Source organism: Cyphellophora europaea (assembly GCF_000365145.1).
Source record: "Cyphellophora europaea CBS 101466 unplaced genomic scaffold supercont1.14, whole genome shotgun sequence".
Classification (NCBI taxonomy): domain Eukaryota; kingdom Fungi; phylum Ascomycota; class Eurotiomycetes; order Chaetothyriales; family Cyphellophoraceae; genus Cyphellophora; species Cyphellophora europaea.
Window position 1 is genome coordinate 214,107 of NW_008481802.1, and position 15,567 is coordinate 229,673.

General features: G+C 54.4%; 7 protein-coding genes and 1 non-coding gene across 8 annotated transcripts; 5 read left to right on the forward strand and 3 right to left on the reverse strand.

The window, feature by feature from the left end:
* Window positions 1-32: 32 nt before the first annotated feature.
* Window positions 33-1,386, reverse strand: HMPREF1541_10734 (uncharacterized protein; the record flags this gene model as incomplete). The annotated part of the gene is made up of 2 exons (XM_008715404.1): window positions 33-1,086; window positions 1,163-1,386. 2 exons carry the CDS (start codon window positions 1,384-1,386, stop codon window positions 33-35), a joined length of 1,278 nt encoding a protein of 425 aa, XP_008713626.1.
* A 442-nt stretch (window positions 1,387-1,828) lies between these two features.
* On the reverse strand, window positions 1,829-2,958 carry HMPREF1541_10735 (uncharacterized protein; the record flags this gene model as incomplete). The annotated part of the gene is made up of 3 exons (XM_008715405.1): window positions 1,829-2,204; window positions 2,251-2,618; window positions 2,665-2,958. 3 exons carry the CDS (start codon window positions 2,956-2,958, stop codon window positions 1,829-1,831), a joined length of 1,038 nt encoding a protein of 345 aa, XP_008713627.1.
* Window positions 2,959-4,759: 1,801 nt separating this feature from the next.
* Window positions 4,760-6,450, forward strand: HMPREF1541_10736 (uncharacterized protein; the record flags this gene model as incomplete). Its single annotated transcript, XM_008715406.1, has 2 exons — window positions 4,760-4,974; window positions 5,040-6,450. 2 exons carry the CDS (start codon window positions 4,760-4,762, stop codon window positions 6,448-6,450), a joined length of 1,626 nt encoding a protein of 541 aa, XP_008713628.1.
* A 128-nt stretch (window positions 6,451-6,578) lies between these two features.
* On the reverse strand, window positions 6,579-8,108 carry HMPREF1541_10737 (uncharacterized protein; the record flags this gene model as incomplete). Its single annotated transcript, XM_008715407.1, has 1 exon — window positions 6,579-8,108. One exon carries the CDS (start codon window positions 8,106-8,108, stop codon window positions 6,579-6,581), a length of 1,530 nt encoding a protein of 509 aa, XP_008713629.1.
* A 926-nt stretch (window positions 8,109-9,034) lies between these two features.
* Window positions 9,035-10,117, forward strand: HMPREF1541_10738 (uncharacterized protein; the record flags this gene model as incomplete). Its single annotated transcript, XM_008715408.1, has 1 exon — window positions 9,035-10,117. The coding sequence occupies one exon, from the start codon at window positions 9,035-9,037 to the stop codon at window positions 10,115-10,117; it is 1,083 nt and encodes a 360-aa protein (XP_008713630.1).
* Window positions 10,118-10,547: 430 nt separating this feature from the next.
* Window positions 10,548-12,557, forward strand: HMPREF1541_10739 (uncharacterized protein; the record flags this gene model as incomplete). The annotated part of the gene is made up of 1 exon (XM_008715409.1): window positions 10,548-12,557. One exon carries the CDS (start codon window positions 10,548-10,550, stop codon window positions 12,555-12,557), a length of 2,010 nt encoding a protein of 669 aa, XP_008713631.1.
* A 654-nt stretch (window positions 12,558-13,211) lies between these two features.
* HMPREF1541_10740 (uncharacterized protein) lies at window positions 13,212-14,552 on the forward strand (the record flags this gene model as incomplete). Its single annotated transcript, XM_008715410.1, has 1 exon — window positions 13,212-14,552. The coding sequence occupies one exon, from the start codon at window positions 13,212-13,214 to the stop codon at window positions 14,550-14,552; it is 1,341 nt and encodes a 446-aa protein (XP_008713632.1).
* A 608-nt stretch (window positions 14,553-15,160) lies between these two features.
* On the forward strand, window positions 15,161-15,271 carry HMPREF1541_10741. Its single transcript has one exon. It is a non-coding gene; the product is annotated as a tRNA-Ala (tRNA).
* Window positions 15,272-15,567: the final 296 nt, after the last annotated feature.

The window sequence follows — 15,567 nt, forward strand, 5'->3', positions numbered from 1 at the left end:
GATTATGACACTCGCGCAAAGACTTGGACCTTCTACATGTGGAAGGCATAACTTCCGAGCTTCGCATAGACATCCCAGACACCAGGTTGTCGCCCCTGCTCCCGCTCCAGAGATTGCGCGATATTTTTGGCGTTGCGGATGCGGAAGTGGTCGGCGATGTAGTAAAGATAGTTGAGAATCTGGTGTTTCATATGCTTCGAGATGTGTGTTCTCCCGGCGGCGTAAAGAGGGAATATGAGCGTGTAGCAGTCGCCCGTGTGAGTTGGACTATGGCTGCGGCAATTTGTGACGTCCGGAACTTTGTTGGGCACATGTGATTGAGAGTGCTTGGCATGTGTTCTGCAGTCGGCAAACTGCGCAACGCTGGTATAGATCTCTCCGGCAAGACGAATAGCGTTGTCCCGTGCTATATCTGTGAGGCCTGCACTGGCACCGTCCACTGCCGATGGCGAAGCATATTCAAGTACAGCCTCGTTGAGCAAAAGCCGGCAGACTCGGATCAGGTTCCGCGCCTGACAGATGTTTCGATGCGGGTAGACATGGCAGTACTGCCCGAACCGTCCTTGGGATGCTGCGTCCAGCTCAATAGTCTGGTACTGCCAGAGGGGTGGCATGTTGAGCTCCAAGCCAGCAATCTCCGAGTCCATGCTGTAGCACTCCAAGACGTAAGCATCGTTCGCGGTGCAATTCGTAGAGAATCTGCTCTGCAATACAGCATAGCGTACAAACAACTCAGTCACACCCGTAGGGTATTGGCCTGCTAGTAATCCGGCTTCTAGCCAAGACCGTAAAGATACGACATCGGGATGAATGGGCTGCTGCAAGGCCAAGGATCCGATCATAGACTGATTTGTCAGGCTTATGAGAACTTGCAAGCTTGTCGAGTCCTTGAACCTGCCTATGCCGATCAACTTCACCAGACCCAGCGCGCCGTCAACATGAGCGGACAGAGGGCGTCCACTGGTGCTCAAAACTTTCTCGACTATGTCCAGAACGAGAGCGGCTAGAACTGTCGAACGATCAATCTGCTGAACAGAGTAACCGAGGGCAGCGCGCGTTTTTCCTAGCGCAAGCCCGTAAGACCGCCTAGCGGCCAACAGTGCGGCTTCGGAATCTACTTCGTGCCAGAGGTATGCCAAGCTCAAGGCATCGATGGCTATACTGAGATGCGGCGAGCTTTTGCTCTGGATCTCGTGGTACGGTTGCAAGAACTTCCAGCACCTTGTCAAGGGATTTGAGACGTAGTAAAAGTAGAAAGAGTCCCGTGCCCGCGTTGCGATCGGGACATGGAAGGATTGAGGGATAGGTGGAGTACAGTGCTGGCCGGCGCTTCTGGCCACCGCGTGGCTCTGGTCGTGAACGCGAAGTTCCGTAACATTTCGCCATCCTGAGCAGATCACTCCTGCCCTAAGACATGAGCTGCAGGTTGGTCGCTGGAGGCTACACTGTATACGACGTAAGCAGAAGGATCACGTCTTTCGTGGTTACTGGCCTTGAGCCTCCTATTCCGGCATCGCTCACAACTTTTCGAGGGTTTCCCTCGGAACACCATAGCACTAGCTCCGGGGTTGGTGCAGACGAAGCCTGTCCGCAGACATCACCGAATGGTGACAAAGTGGTTGATACCGACGAGTTACATTGTGCACCAGCTGGTGGTTGGAGGCCTTGCGGTGTTAAAGGAGTTAGGATTAGGCGACATCAAAGCCCACCAATGCGCGCCTTCCCGCCTGAGCTCCGCTCCCAGCTCGATCAACTCAACATGGAATTTTCATCAGTCACGCACTCGCCAGCGATGCGCACTGCCTTGGTGAGCAGAACGAAGGTCCTGCTATCGGTAGCGGATCCCGTCATCCCCATCCACCGTGCGCGGAGTAGAGTCGTGCCTCAACTCCTCTTGACTCTCACTCCTGTCCTGACTCATGTTCTTCTTCTTATCCTTCAGTGTCTCGCTGGTCTTCGACCGATGCCCGTACACCATACCTTGCTGAGATGATGGTGTATATTGGACAGGCATCGTGAAGACAGAAGCACCGGACCAAAACATGTCGATGATACCTTTTAGGCTCGGAATGCAGGCGGTAAGGATGGAAGTATTGAGTGCCATTTGCCCCAAAAGCAACGGCTCGACAAGAAACCATGTCTCATTGTTCAGCGATGAGCCACTACCGTAATAGGCTGTTGACGGTATAAGTAACGCAGGTACTCTAGAAGGTATTAGCACATTCCCAGAATCTAATTGGAGAATCTTACGCGATTCTGCTCGCGAAGAGACCGATGACTCGAAACTTGATGGCGAAAGTCGTCTGCACAGTCCACATCATGATGCAGGGCAGGACCACAAGTGCGATATCAGTCAAGACATTGACAGTGTTAATGCCCACAAAGGTTTGGGCATTGTTGAGGCAGCGGCCTTCATTACTGTTCCATGGGCTCTCAGTGCCGCACCTGAAAGACAGGATGAAAATTGCTGCTACTCCCCACATCGCTATTATCGCGAAGACGGCAGTGCAAGCGATGTGGAGGTCTTTGCGTGCATTGATGGCCATGATGATGAGCACTGTTGAAAGCTTTCCCAGAACATGCACCACCACCGATAACAGCGAGGCTGCGAATAGTTCCTGTGTGCGGTTAGCATTGCCCATTGTAATTGAGTCTGGCATTTACCTTTCTGACTGCATCCAGGTTTGTATCAGAAACTATATCCTGATGTTGTCCAAGGCCGTTCTGACAGGCGTTCACTATCAGCACTGACTGGGCGATCGCAAATGCCAGTGCTGCCAAAACAGTCCAGTCGTAGGCCTTAAGGTTGAGCGGCGAAAGAGAAGTTCGACGTAGTCGAGCCACCACCTTTCCAGTCACTCCCATGATCGAGTAGATCAAGAACGTGATGGTTACAACGACGAGCCATGCTGCGTGATTTTCAGGCGCGATGGCGAAAAATGGTGGTGTAATGTCCATTGTGACTCAGTCTCTTGCTGGTAGCTGCTCAAACGAAGGAGGATCTTTTCTTATTAAGAGCACTCGAGTCTTCTGTCATATATTGCCGCATGGTCAATACCATGGAAAAGGTGGCCGGAAAGCAGCCTGCCTCTGGCCCGAAGTCACAGATCGATACTCCTGATATGGACGACTCATGGCGAAAATTGCGGCCAGAGTGGCCGAAGGGGTTCGTCACATCGCGTCGGTAGTGTGGCTTGGGGCCTGCCGCAAACTAGCAGATGATTTGAAGCAAGACAGGTCGCCACTAATGTCCTTGCCCTGTCCATGTCTATGATCATACGACAAAACGGAAGAGAGCAACATCCGCTGCATAACCACGCGCCGTTTGGCAATTGCACCAGCCCATATTGGTACGTTCTTTTCATCAAGATCGTTTGGGTCGTAGTCTGGACGTATGATCCAAAACAGGAAGAACAGATTCCAGTATGCTTGGATCAAGCTTGGAGATCAGTTCAGACCGGCACGATAGCAGCATGGAAGAACAAGATCATCATGCCCGGCTGGGCCATGAATCTCGCCAGGCACCGACCGATCGACACCAAAGTACCTTCTTCTTGGTTGCGCCTACTTCCGTTCTTCGGCACGAACTAGTATTATATTGAAGACATCAATGCACGACTGTACGGACTAGTTGTAATCCGACCGCGGATGCCAATACACCTCCATGCAGATACTTACCGCTTGTATGCACGAATTTGAGCTACTGCGACAACAGTAGCCGCAACAGCAGCTAGGGCGCGTGCTAAAGCAGACGATGATACAGGCTACGTGCCTTGTTGTCCAGACCAGTCCGTGCCCAAGTCAAATCACTGTGTTGACATTTGGGTCTCAAGACAAGCGTAGGAGTCACTCAATGGCCTGATCGGCTACCCCAGTATGCTGATCTACCGGCCGCCAGCCCCATATGGATAGTGTCCTGCTCAAGGTACCGGGATTTTGCACCGGTATTCCACTAGTGGCTGCAGCGAGCCGCTTCCACGCGAATTTTGACGGGTGACATGTTCGTGCTACCGGGGAGCCGACGCGCTTAGTCTACGCCATTGCCCGACTGCACAGATCAGGTGGGGAAACGACCTCGTTGCATGAGAATGGACAGCCGCAGATCTGAAAGTAGAGCAGTCTGCATTGATATATGACAGTTTTGAGCGACAGGCTTGAACACGATCATCAAACCGAACTGCCGGGTACTACTTGATACAGCTCTGTGCCATGGATAGACCAGCGATCAGGTTCTTTCGTCAAAGTGAGTCGACTGTCTCAAGGACTGCCTGACACTCAGAAAGATCCGCCTCGCTTGCGCATGATCGCCCAACAATTCTTCCCGCGTCTCTCTATCACATCGTGACGCGAAGAACTTGACACTGCTATTGGCTGGTACCAAGATAAGTCATGCAAGCTAGACTTAAGATCGCATGGCGATGATCCCTGACGCTTCGGAAGAGTCTGGTGTCTAAGAGCATCCAACTGCCACGATTCCATCCTTATCCGAAGAAATCGGGAAGAGAAGACTCCGTGGAAGCCCCAGACTAGAGTCGCGCGTCCAAGCGCACTACTGCCCCGAGAGCTCCCAGGCTCAACTCATGCTGAAGAGCTAACACTTAGTGGATGGAAGAACCTTGGCCCCTTCGCTTCTAGATCGCTCTGCCACGTTGATCTTCATCGTTTCTGCAACTTCTTCATACCTTAAGCACTACATCATACAGCATACATATAACTTTCCCCGGTGTTGTAGAGTAAAGTCACAAACAAAGTGTTCATCATGTCTTCTCGCGGCGAGGCATTCGAGATGTCAGCCACCCGCCCCATGGGTGGCTACGTCTTGGACAGTAAAGACACCGGAGCACAAGTGACGGTCTCTGGACGCAAAAGCAACGAACGCATGAACGGCATTCTGCGTGTCAGGAAGCTGTTCAGCAGCACTCAGATCTTCGCCTTTTCTCTCACGTACATGTGCACCTGGGAGGTGTTGACCTCGTGAGTATAGAATAGTTCCTCCCCCTTTGTCACCAACACAATCATGCTAATGTGTTTCTACCCAGACAGATGATGTTCGCCCTCTGGAATGGCGGGCCGCAAACATACGCCTGGGCGACGCTGATCGCATACTTTGGAGCAGCGGCACAAGCAGCCTCCCTGGCCGAAATGGCCTCCTCCGTCCCCATTGCGGGAGCACAGTACCACTGGACCAATGCCCTCGCGCCGCCTCGGATCAAGAGATTCACAACTTGGCTGCAGGGCTGGATCACCTGGTTCGGCTGGGTGTCGGTGTTGGCCGCGTACATCAACCTGGACGCCATCGTTTTGCAAGCCATGGTTTCTCTGCAGCACGAGACATATGTGCCGCAGAACTGGCATACGGCGTTGATCATGATTGCCTTTTTGTTGGTGTTCGGCTTGGTCAATTCCATGCGGTGGACGTTTGTCTTTGTCCCCTGGCTGGAGCTCCTGGCTGGGATACTGCACGTGGCATTATTTGTGCTTTTTATCGTGGTACTCATGGTCATGGGCTCGAGAAATAGCACCGACTACATTTTCTTTCATCGCGAGATTTGGTCTGGTTGGGACAGCAACAGTGCTCTATCATGGCATCTGGGGATGTTGACTTGCGTGGGCTCGTTCATTTCCCTCGATGGCACGGTCCATATGGCGGAGGAAACCCGGGTCGCAAAGAAGGCTGTTCCCAGAGCAGTCTTCTGGGGTGTGGTGCTGAATGGAGCCATGGGCTTTGCCATGGTCGTCTGCGTACTTTCAGCCATGGGTCCCATGGATGAGGAGCTTGCGTATGCTCCGTATCCGCTGGCAGTTGTGCTGATGCGAACCACAAAATCGGCAGATGCCAGCACCGCTATGCTTTGCGGCATACTGGTCATCTTTGCCTGCTCCGGCCTGGGCTGTGTGGCTTCTGTATCGCGGCTTACGTGGGCCTGGTCCCGCGACGGTGGCCTGCCGAGATGGTTTGCCATGGTTGACGCAAAACATTTGCTGCCCATCCGCGCCATCTGGCTGGGCCTGGCTCTCAACATCGCCTTATCACTCATCAACGTGGGATCAAGTGCTGCTTACGGCGCAATTCTTTCCCTAGCCACCATCTCGCTTTTCACATCCTACGGCATTGCAATTTTCAGTATGCTAGCTGCAAGGTGGCGATCACATCAGGGCCAACAAGTCCTGGAACTAGGAGAGTGGAATATGGGTCGGTACGGCGTCTTTGTCAATCTCTTTGCCTTGCTGTATACGGCTTACATGGCAATCTTCTTGCCAATTCCATATAGTCTACCGGTTACAGCAGTGAACATGAACTACGCCGGCCCTATTTTCGTCGCTGGCTTGATCTTTGTACTCTCGAGCTGGTACCTCTGGGGCAGAAAGAGATGGCCGGGCATCGACAACGACATTGTTGAGTTTGTGAAGGAACATGCTGAGGCGTCAGAGAATTCGCGTACTGCTTGAACTTGGATCACATTAGACACATACTCTGTATGTAACGCAAAATGTTGGTGAGCACTTGCTTCCAGGTACACAGACCAGTCAGCCCAGATCTTCTTCAGGCTCGAAATCAAGCACGTCATGAAAGTTATCTAGACATTTTCTTTGTGCATGACTTGATTCCACTTCAAGTCGATTCTGCCACCAACAACTTTGACGCTGAACCATTCCAGCAGTTCCAGCTCCCGCTGGCAACAAAATGCACCCGCGAGTGCATCACTCTTGACCAAAGCATAGACTGCGTAGTGAATCTCCATCAAAGCCAGCTCTCTCGCAATGCACCTCCTCGATCCTAAACCAAAAGGTATCCAATTCCTTCTCATCTCTTCACCAGCATCAAGCCACCTCTCTGGCAGGAAACTTGTCGGGTCATTGTATATGTCAGAGTTGAAATGGAGCTCATAGGGCGTACAGGAGACCTCGGTGCCCGCAGGCAGCACATTCGTTCCAAATGCCCACCCTCCGGCAGGAACAACTCGGGGGAAGCGAGTGGGATTGGCTTTGCTGATACGCAGACCTTCATAGACAACGGCGCCGAGGTATGGGAGCATTCGCACATCTTGCGAAGGATCGTGGGCGAAGACTTCTTCCCTCAACCGACTATATGCTGCTGGACGCCGCACTAAATGCCAAACGATGGATGCCACGTTGAAGCCGGTGGTCTCCACGCCCGCGAATAGAGCATCCGCGATCTGTGCTTTTGTCTCAGCCTCCGAGAAGCGGACGTGCAATAAGCGTTCGGGGAAGGTGCCCGTGAACTTTTCCATTTCCATCTTTACCGCCGCGACGGCGCGATCGATATGAGTCCACAGGGTATCGATTGTTTGAAAGACAGCTTTGTCTGCGAACCGCAATCTCATCCATTCGACGATCTTGAATGCTGCAGGAGGCAGATACCAATACCGGCCAAATGCATCATAAAAGTCCAGCATGCCCTCTCCTCGTAAGCCGTGGTCCATCTCACCACTTTCAATCATCTCCTTGCATCTAGCCAGAGCTCCCCACTCGTATTTGAGAAGATTGACACTCGCGGCATCCGCAGCAAACGACCTGGCAAGTCCCAAGACATCGACAGGTTTCCCGCTTACTACTGCCTTCTCCTTCGCCAGCTGCAGCACCTCAGCCATCTCCGTAGCCACCTCCAGGGTGCGTCCGATTCCTGCCCTCACGCTCGAGCTAGCAAAACAGCCTGCTACCGCACGAACGCGGCTCTGCCGTTTTGCAGGATCCGTCTCGCTGAAGAGCGCCAGGTGGTGTCCATCGGGGGAGAAGTTGTGGTAGATATCTGGCTTGCGGAAACCACCGTTCGCCACGTAGATGTCATGGAGGGCTGCCCCGTCGGAGATATCGACGGTGTTGGGGGAGATGCGTATCATGGGGCCGTGGAGGCGGTGGAGGCGGTTGAACCATGCTGTCTCGTCACCCATGTAGGAGTGGTAAAGCAGTGGGATGGAGGAGAGGCGGGAGCATATTGGGCCTGGGATGTGATGGAGAGTGTGGAGTGGGGAGAGGCGGTAGAGAGATCTGAGGACGAGGTACACTAGGAAGAGGGTGGAGGCAACGAGGGCAGCGTCTGTGAAGGTAGTCTCAAGCAAACTTGGAAGAGCTTGACGAATAGCCATAGTGTATTACACGGCGGGCAGACGGATGGTCGGCTTACACCATGCGTTGAAGTGTTATAGATTAATGAGAACCGTGGCAGATATCGTGCAATACAGGACGGCCGCCTGTCCAAGACTGTATGATAGAGCCTGACAATCAATCGCCACATGACTCGCGAGGTATTCCAAGCATGCTCAGAGGGAAGCGAATGTCACACCCGACGATTGCTGCGCACTGCATGCATCACTCGTATCAGTCAATGGACATGGGTCTAGACAAGCTCCTAGTCGGTAGCCACCTCATACGAACATGTATCGTACCGTATGCACCTATCAAGCTTAAGACGCCACAGGGATTTAGCGCCGCAGATGATCACTTTAGGCGCAAGTGGGCGCTCGTGGCTGCCGCCGGCATTTGAAGTCCCGCAGACCCGCGACGGGGGAGTCCAGTGCCTAAAATAAGTCCCCGGACAAAATCCTCAAACTGCGGCGTTTGTGGGGTTCGATCCATGGTGGTTGGCTACTTATCAGCCCACCAATGCATCCCGTCTCGATGCTTAGATATCCCAAGTTATCAGCGTAGAGACGAATCGACATCAATCACCTGTGATTATTGCTTCAATATTCGGCCCTACCGAATGTGGTGACCATAGTGTAGCAACAGGCGTACATGGTATGTAGCTTCCTCGAACTCCCGCCCTCTGGTTTGCCAAGCACATTCGTTTCTGAACGCTCTCGAGTGAAGCCTATGGAGTCGCCACGCTGTTGTCTACATGATCGTGTGTGAGTACTGCTGTGCTGTACGAAATACTGATTGTCTTCACATGGAGATGGCTTGCGTAATGAGCTTGGCATGACGCAGTCACGTCTCAGGACTTTGCTCTGTCCATCTTCCACTTAACTGCTGCAGACACCAGACTGTCAAGGACAACCTACTCAAATTCAACATGTCAAACAGAACAATATGTGACCGTGACACACCGGACCCCTGGATGATAGCGGCCAACAACCGCTTCTACTTTACCTTCACCTGCGGCAACCGCATTGAGCTGTGGGCTTCGCAACATCTCGAGGATTTTCGACATGCTCAGACACAAAAGTCGACAATTTGGGCTCCTGCCAAAGACTCACCCTGGTCATGCGATGTGTGGGCCCCTGAGATACATCTCCTGAACGGAACCTGGTACGTCTACTTCTGTGCCGCGCAGCCAGGCAAGGGCAATGCCTCTCACCGCACACTCGTACTGCGGTCTTCCAATCCCGACCCTATGGATCCTGCTGCATGGCACTTCGTCGGCCCCATCAAAGGCCTGCCTGATCACTGGCACATAGATGCCACAGTATTTCAGCTGGGTCATCAGCTCTACTGCTGCTACAGCGGATGGCCGTTGGGGGACCACAGCGACACCCAACAGGACTTGTTCGTCATCAGGCTTGCTTCGCCAGAGGTAGCCATTGCCGAGACTCTCACATGTATATCGCGCGCTTCTCTCGCATGGGAGCGGCCAGAAGGGGGGCGCCGCGGCGTCAATGAAGGTCCAACGTGGCTGTCACTACCCGGCTTCCAGGGTATCGTCTACAGCGCGAACGGTTCCTGGACCTGTGATTATCAGCTTGGCATCGTGGCATTAGTCGGCGCTGACCCTTGCCAGGAGAGCTCATGGCAGAAAAGGCATACGCCTCTGCTTGTCTGCGACAAGGAAAAGGGGCCTTTCGGACCGGGACATGCTAGCTTCGTCCATTCTCCGTACAATGATGGCCGAGTCTATTGCATCTATCACGGCACCGAGCGAAGAGATGAAGGTTGGGCGAACAGGAAAGCCCGTGTCTTGATGATGGGTCCAGAGGCGTTCCACCCTCATGCACCTCCCCTCTGTTGTGCCACGGGCTGGCCAGTACAACAGAGCGGTATGCCGCATGCGCATCACGGGAACCCTGGAACAGGTAATCAGAACAACCCGCTGATTCCGCAACTGCCCTTTGGACTTGGGAAATATCAGGATAAACTGATGCAGAAGTTCAAGTTTTGATAGACACGTGTAGGATGTTCGGCTCGGGGCTTGACCATTCAAGGAAGGTCGCCTGGAAGGCCCCCTGCAGCCGCCGCCACCGCCGAGATCTTGGGCCCGCGTAATGCCCGCGGCCAATCTCTTTCATGCGCTGAACGCCTGGAGCGAGCCAATGGATAACTTATCTCTCGGCACGCGTTCATCCTTGCACGCGGCTTTGCCTTACGGCTGCACGAATGACATTGAGACAAGCACTTTGCTATACAAGACCAGATCGGTGCAATCTTAATACCATCAAGAAGTAACATCGGCATTGGCGATCTCACCGGCGAGCGCCGGACTGGTAGCAACATATATACCACGATGCGACCACGCGACCACAGTCAATGGATCCAGATCAGTGAGGCCTGTTGTTGGTGACTTGTTAGTCCACCGTCCATTCGTTCTCAACATGAAGTCGTTCGCTACGCTAGCGCGCACTTGCGCTGCCTCTCTTTTCTTCACTTCTTCGCTCGCCCAGAGTATCCAATCAATCAACGGGGATGCCTTCATCTCACCCTATAACGGCCAAGCTGTCACCAATGTCACCGGCGTGGTCACAGCCCGCAACAGCGATGGATTCTGGATTCGATCAACCTCTCCAGACAGCAACCCAGCTACCTCGGAATCGGTCTTCGTCTTTGGCGGAAACGTGAATGTTACCGTCGGCAATGTCGTGGCCCTCAACGGTCGTGTTACCGAATACCGCAGCAGCCCTGCATACATCCCGTTAACTGAGATCACATCGCCTTCTGGTGTCCGCGTCCTCTCCACCGGCGCCAATGTCGAGCCGCTTGAGATCGGTTCTGGTGTATTGCTACCACCTACTGAGCAGTTCTCCAGCCTCGATGATGGCGACGTCTTTGGTCTGCCGAACAATCGCAGCCAGATCAGTGTTGCGAACCCTACCTTGGTGCCCAACGAGTATGGCCTGGATTTCATGGATAGCCTCCTGGGTGAACTGGTAACGATCAAGAACCCGCATGCCATCACCAAGCCCAACCAGTTTGGTGATACTTGGGTGATCGGCAGCTGGCCAGTCACTGGGGAGAATGGACGCACTGGACTTACAATGACCGCGGGCGATGCAAACCCAGAAGCCATACTGATTGGTACTCCTCTGGACGGCTCAAGTAATCCGACCGACACCAAGCTCGGCGACAGCCTCGAGGATATTACCGGTGTTGTCTACCAAGCTTTCGGTTTCTACCGCGTCCTTCCCACCACCGCGATCTCGGTCACAGATTCCTTGGAGCCCGCATTGCCAGATCCAGTCTCTTTCGAATCTACTGGTCGTTGTTCTGCAATCACAGTCGGCCATTACAATGTCGAGAACCTTATGCCTGACTCTGACCATCTGCCAAACATTGCTGAGCATATCGTCACCTACATGAAGACGCCTGATGTGATCTTCCTCCAGGAAGTTCAGGACAATTCTGGAGCTACTAATGATGGCGTCGTGTCCGCCAATGAGACCCTCTCAGCCTTGTCGAGTGCTGTCGCCGCTCTGTCCGACGTCACCTATGACTTCGTCGAGATTGTGCCTGTCAACAACGAAGATGGCGGTCAGCCAGGTGGCAACATTCGTGTTGCTTATTTCTTCAATCCTGAGGTCATTGCTCTCCACAAGCCCAACCCTGGATCCTCAACCGATGCTGTCGAAGTCCTACCTGGTCCCGAGCTCAACTTCAACCCCGGTCGTATCGCTCCCATCGACCCGGCCTGGAGCAACAGTCGCAAGCCACTTGTCGCCCAGTGGGACGTCCTTGCCGAAAACAGCACTTTCTTCACCGTCAACGTGCATTTTGCCTCCAAAGGCGGTTCTTCTTCAATTGAAGGTGACGCTCGCCCGCCCGTCAACGGCGGCGTTCTCGATCGCCTCGCGCAGGCGAACCTCACTGCCACATTCGTCGCTGACCTTCTCGCCGAGGACGCCAACGCCAATGTCATCACCGCTGGAGACTTCAACGAGTTCACCTTTGTGGAGCCCCTGATCTCATTCGTCGAGATCTCTGGCCTCGAGGATGTGGAGGACGCGGCTGGAATCCCTGAGGTGGAGCGTTACAGCTACATCTTCGACATGAACTGCCAGGAGCTCGATCACATGTTTGTGAGTCCTCGTATTGTGGCTGCGGGCCCGGAGTACGAGCATGTGCATATCAATACTTGGGTCAGCTTCGATGACCAGATCAGCGATCATGATCCTGCGGTTGCGAAGTTGGACCTGTGCAGCGGTAGTGGCGGTGGTGGTCCAGGTGGTCCTGTCAAGCCAGGCAAGCCAGGCAACGGTCCTGGCGGTCCTGCAAAGCCTGGTAATGGCCCTGGGAAACCTGGCCCAGGCCGATCAAGCCCCCCTGGTGGTCACCAGCCTCCTTCACCCGGAAGACCGGGCCCCGGCAATGGCGGTCGTCCCTGGAAATAAGGCAGCCGAAAGCCGAGCTTTGTCTGACTAACATATACGAAAACTATACTCAGCATAGACCTAGGGAGACGGTAGAGCACCGCTACTGTGGAATCATGACTTAAAGTTAGATGATAGAGCGACTTGATGGTACAAGAACTTCTTCCGTTTCCGCTGACTCGCACGTTCTTGGACTTGCCGATAAGCTAACTTCGGCGGATTGACGGATCTTTGCTAACAATAGCATCCGATTATCATGTCGAATCTTGATCTGGCATCCCAGACTCATCTCAGATCGTGCAAACATTGGTGAAATGTTACGACATCTTGCCGCACTTTACCGCATAATGGCGTAAAGCCCGCACAAAGTACTGAGTCGTCGCGGGATGCTTCCGAGTGATGTGTTGTCCGTTGATGCCAACGTCGCCCCAAGAGCGGCTAATGCATACTACAGCAGTATCGCTATCCATCCACCGATGCAACAGGCCACGAAGAGAAGGAGAACACTACCTGTTCAAACTGCGGGTAAGACAAACCCCCGCGATGACCATGCCGATCCAGCAGTTGGTCCCAATAGCCTCGGGTGGGAAGTTGGTATTATATCAGTGCATCACTATCACGATTGATTACCATGCACCTTTCCGACTTCTTCGGAACTTCGGATCTTATGACAGAATGAGCACTCAAACCACCACCCACACCGAGGCAGCTTCGCAGCCCAAGCTCAAGTTCCAACTCGCCGACCTGAACAACAACGCAAAGATTGAGAAATTCCTTGAACCAGTTGCCAACGATGACTACGCCCGTGCCGTTGATCTCATCAAGAGCCGCCTACCGCACATGTCCCAGATTGCCGCTCTTTTCTGTGTCAACCTGGGGCCCTTGCAGCCAGACTTGCTAATCGATTCTCGCAGCACGCCTGCGACCCTCCAAACCGCGCCCGGCCCGCCGCCCACGACTGATGCCTATCTTTCCGTCCGGCCCAACATGGTCCCCCGCTTCGCACGCGGTGAGATGGAAGCTCGCTACGCCCTCAACTTCGGCCACATCCTCATCCACTCCGGCAGCACACGCATAGGCGTCAAATTCCTCGACGCCCTCTCCCCCTTCGCCGCCCGCACCACCCACCCCAAGCTCTCCACGCTCGACCTCTCCTCGCTCCCCAAACCCACCACCTCAGTCCCCCAAGTCAAAGCCGACCTCGACCGCTGGGGCTACGGCCTCGTCGCCGACGCCCTTACGCCCTCCGAACTCTCCGCCCTGCGCACCCGCCTCTCCGAGCAAGCCGCGGGCGAAGCCGCCGCGACCGTCGCCTTCCACGACGGCGGCGACACCAAGCCCAACCAGCGCATCTGGTGCCTGCCCAACAAAGGCGCGTGCTTCAACGAGCTGCTCGACACAAACCGCGTCATCGACGACTTCGTCTTCGACTTTTGCGGCGACGACGCCATCCTCTTCTCGTACACGGCCAACATCGTGCGTCCGGGCAACGCGCCCATGCACATGCACACCGACCAATTGAGCATCCAGCCGCCGATCCGCGACGTCGCTGTGGGGTTGAACCTCATGTATTTCCTGGAGGATGTCAGTGCGGATAATGGCGGGACTTATATCATGCCGGGCAGCCACAAGGGGGAGTTCGCGCCCGATGACCCGTACAGGCACGAGGAGGTCGTGTGTGCCGAGGGCAAGGCGGGCACGTGTCTGGTGTTTGAGAGCCGGCTGTGGCATGCCACGGGGAGGAATGTGAGGGGCGAGGGCGAGAGGCCGGTGCTGTTGGCGTTCTTTGTGAGGAGCTGGATGCGCCAGGCCGAGCAGTTTGTGTTGAGTGTCAGGGACGAGGTGGTGCAGGGCGCAAGTGACCGGGTCAAGGGGTTTATGGGCTGGCGGTGCACGGGCTTGGTGGGGGGTGTGCAGGGGAAGTGGAAGGATGGAGCGATTGTGAGGAGGCCAGTGGGGGATGAGGTGGTGGGAGTGCTGGGAGGAGAGGATCGGTCGTTGGGCGATGGTGTGTGATGTTCCGTCGCCCTGTTGTTGTCTTCATCACCCATTGCTAGATCTGCTTTAACGGCTGGTGTCGAGGGCCTCCAGACGCCAGGAGATAGTCTCCATATTGACTCGACGTAGGTATGGAACTCAGACATCTTACTGTAACGAGAGTCCACTTGGACGCGCTTCCGTGTGAGTAGCGGAGAGACTGGTCTAACATATAGACTACCTCGTGGGCTGGAGCTGTGCTAGCATGTCTTGCTTGTCCCCGCGAACCCTGGATGGTTTGGACTTGTTCCTCCGTGGTCCGGGTAGAAAACGTCGTCGCTCGCGGTGCCGCAGCATGGGACTGCTGTCTAGCAATGAGACATCTTCACTGATGTACAGCATCTGAGCTTTCGAAACGCTTCAGAGGGGAAACGAGGAGGCCAAGGTTACGACTGATCGTAGCCCGCCCTTCAGCAGAAGTGGATCTCAGGGTTTAACCCCCCACGCCCCTTTTGCACCGAAGCCAACCGCCCACCACCGCCCGTCCTGGCCAGAGTTTGGGTCGTGCTCTGGGCGCTCCCATCCACAGATTTATATTCTGCATCAAGCCGCAAAGACCTTAAAATCAACGCACAAAGATTATCTGAGGGCGCTTGGTCTAGGGGTATGATTTTCGCTTTGCACGAACAGTTCGGCATCGCTGTCGCTCTGCTTCTAAAGTCTGTGAACGGTCGCGGGTTCAATTCCCGCAGTGTCCAATCCTTGTGGGTTAGAATCCCATTGCGTGAGGCTTTGTTTTTTGGTTTTGGTAGCGAGTGGTGGCGGGGACATGGAGCCAGGGGGCCCCGAAGGGGGTTGTGGGAGACTGGATATCTTGGCGGCGTCTGGAGACAGTCTGCGCCTGATGTATTTCAAGTTGTCTCTTTTTGGCTGGCCAGGTACCGAGTAGTCAGGTCTTCAGGGGTGGTGTGCTTGACGTGGTGCCTGAGACCAGGTGCTGCACAACATGAGACCAAGGACTGGTAGGGAGCCTCCGAAGGCCAAAGCGCGACAA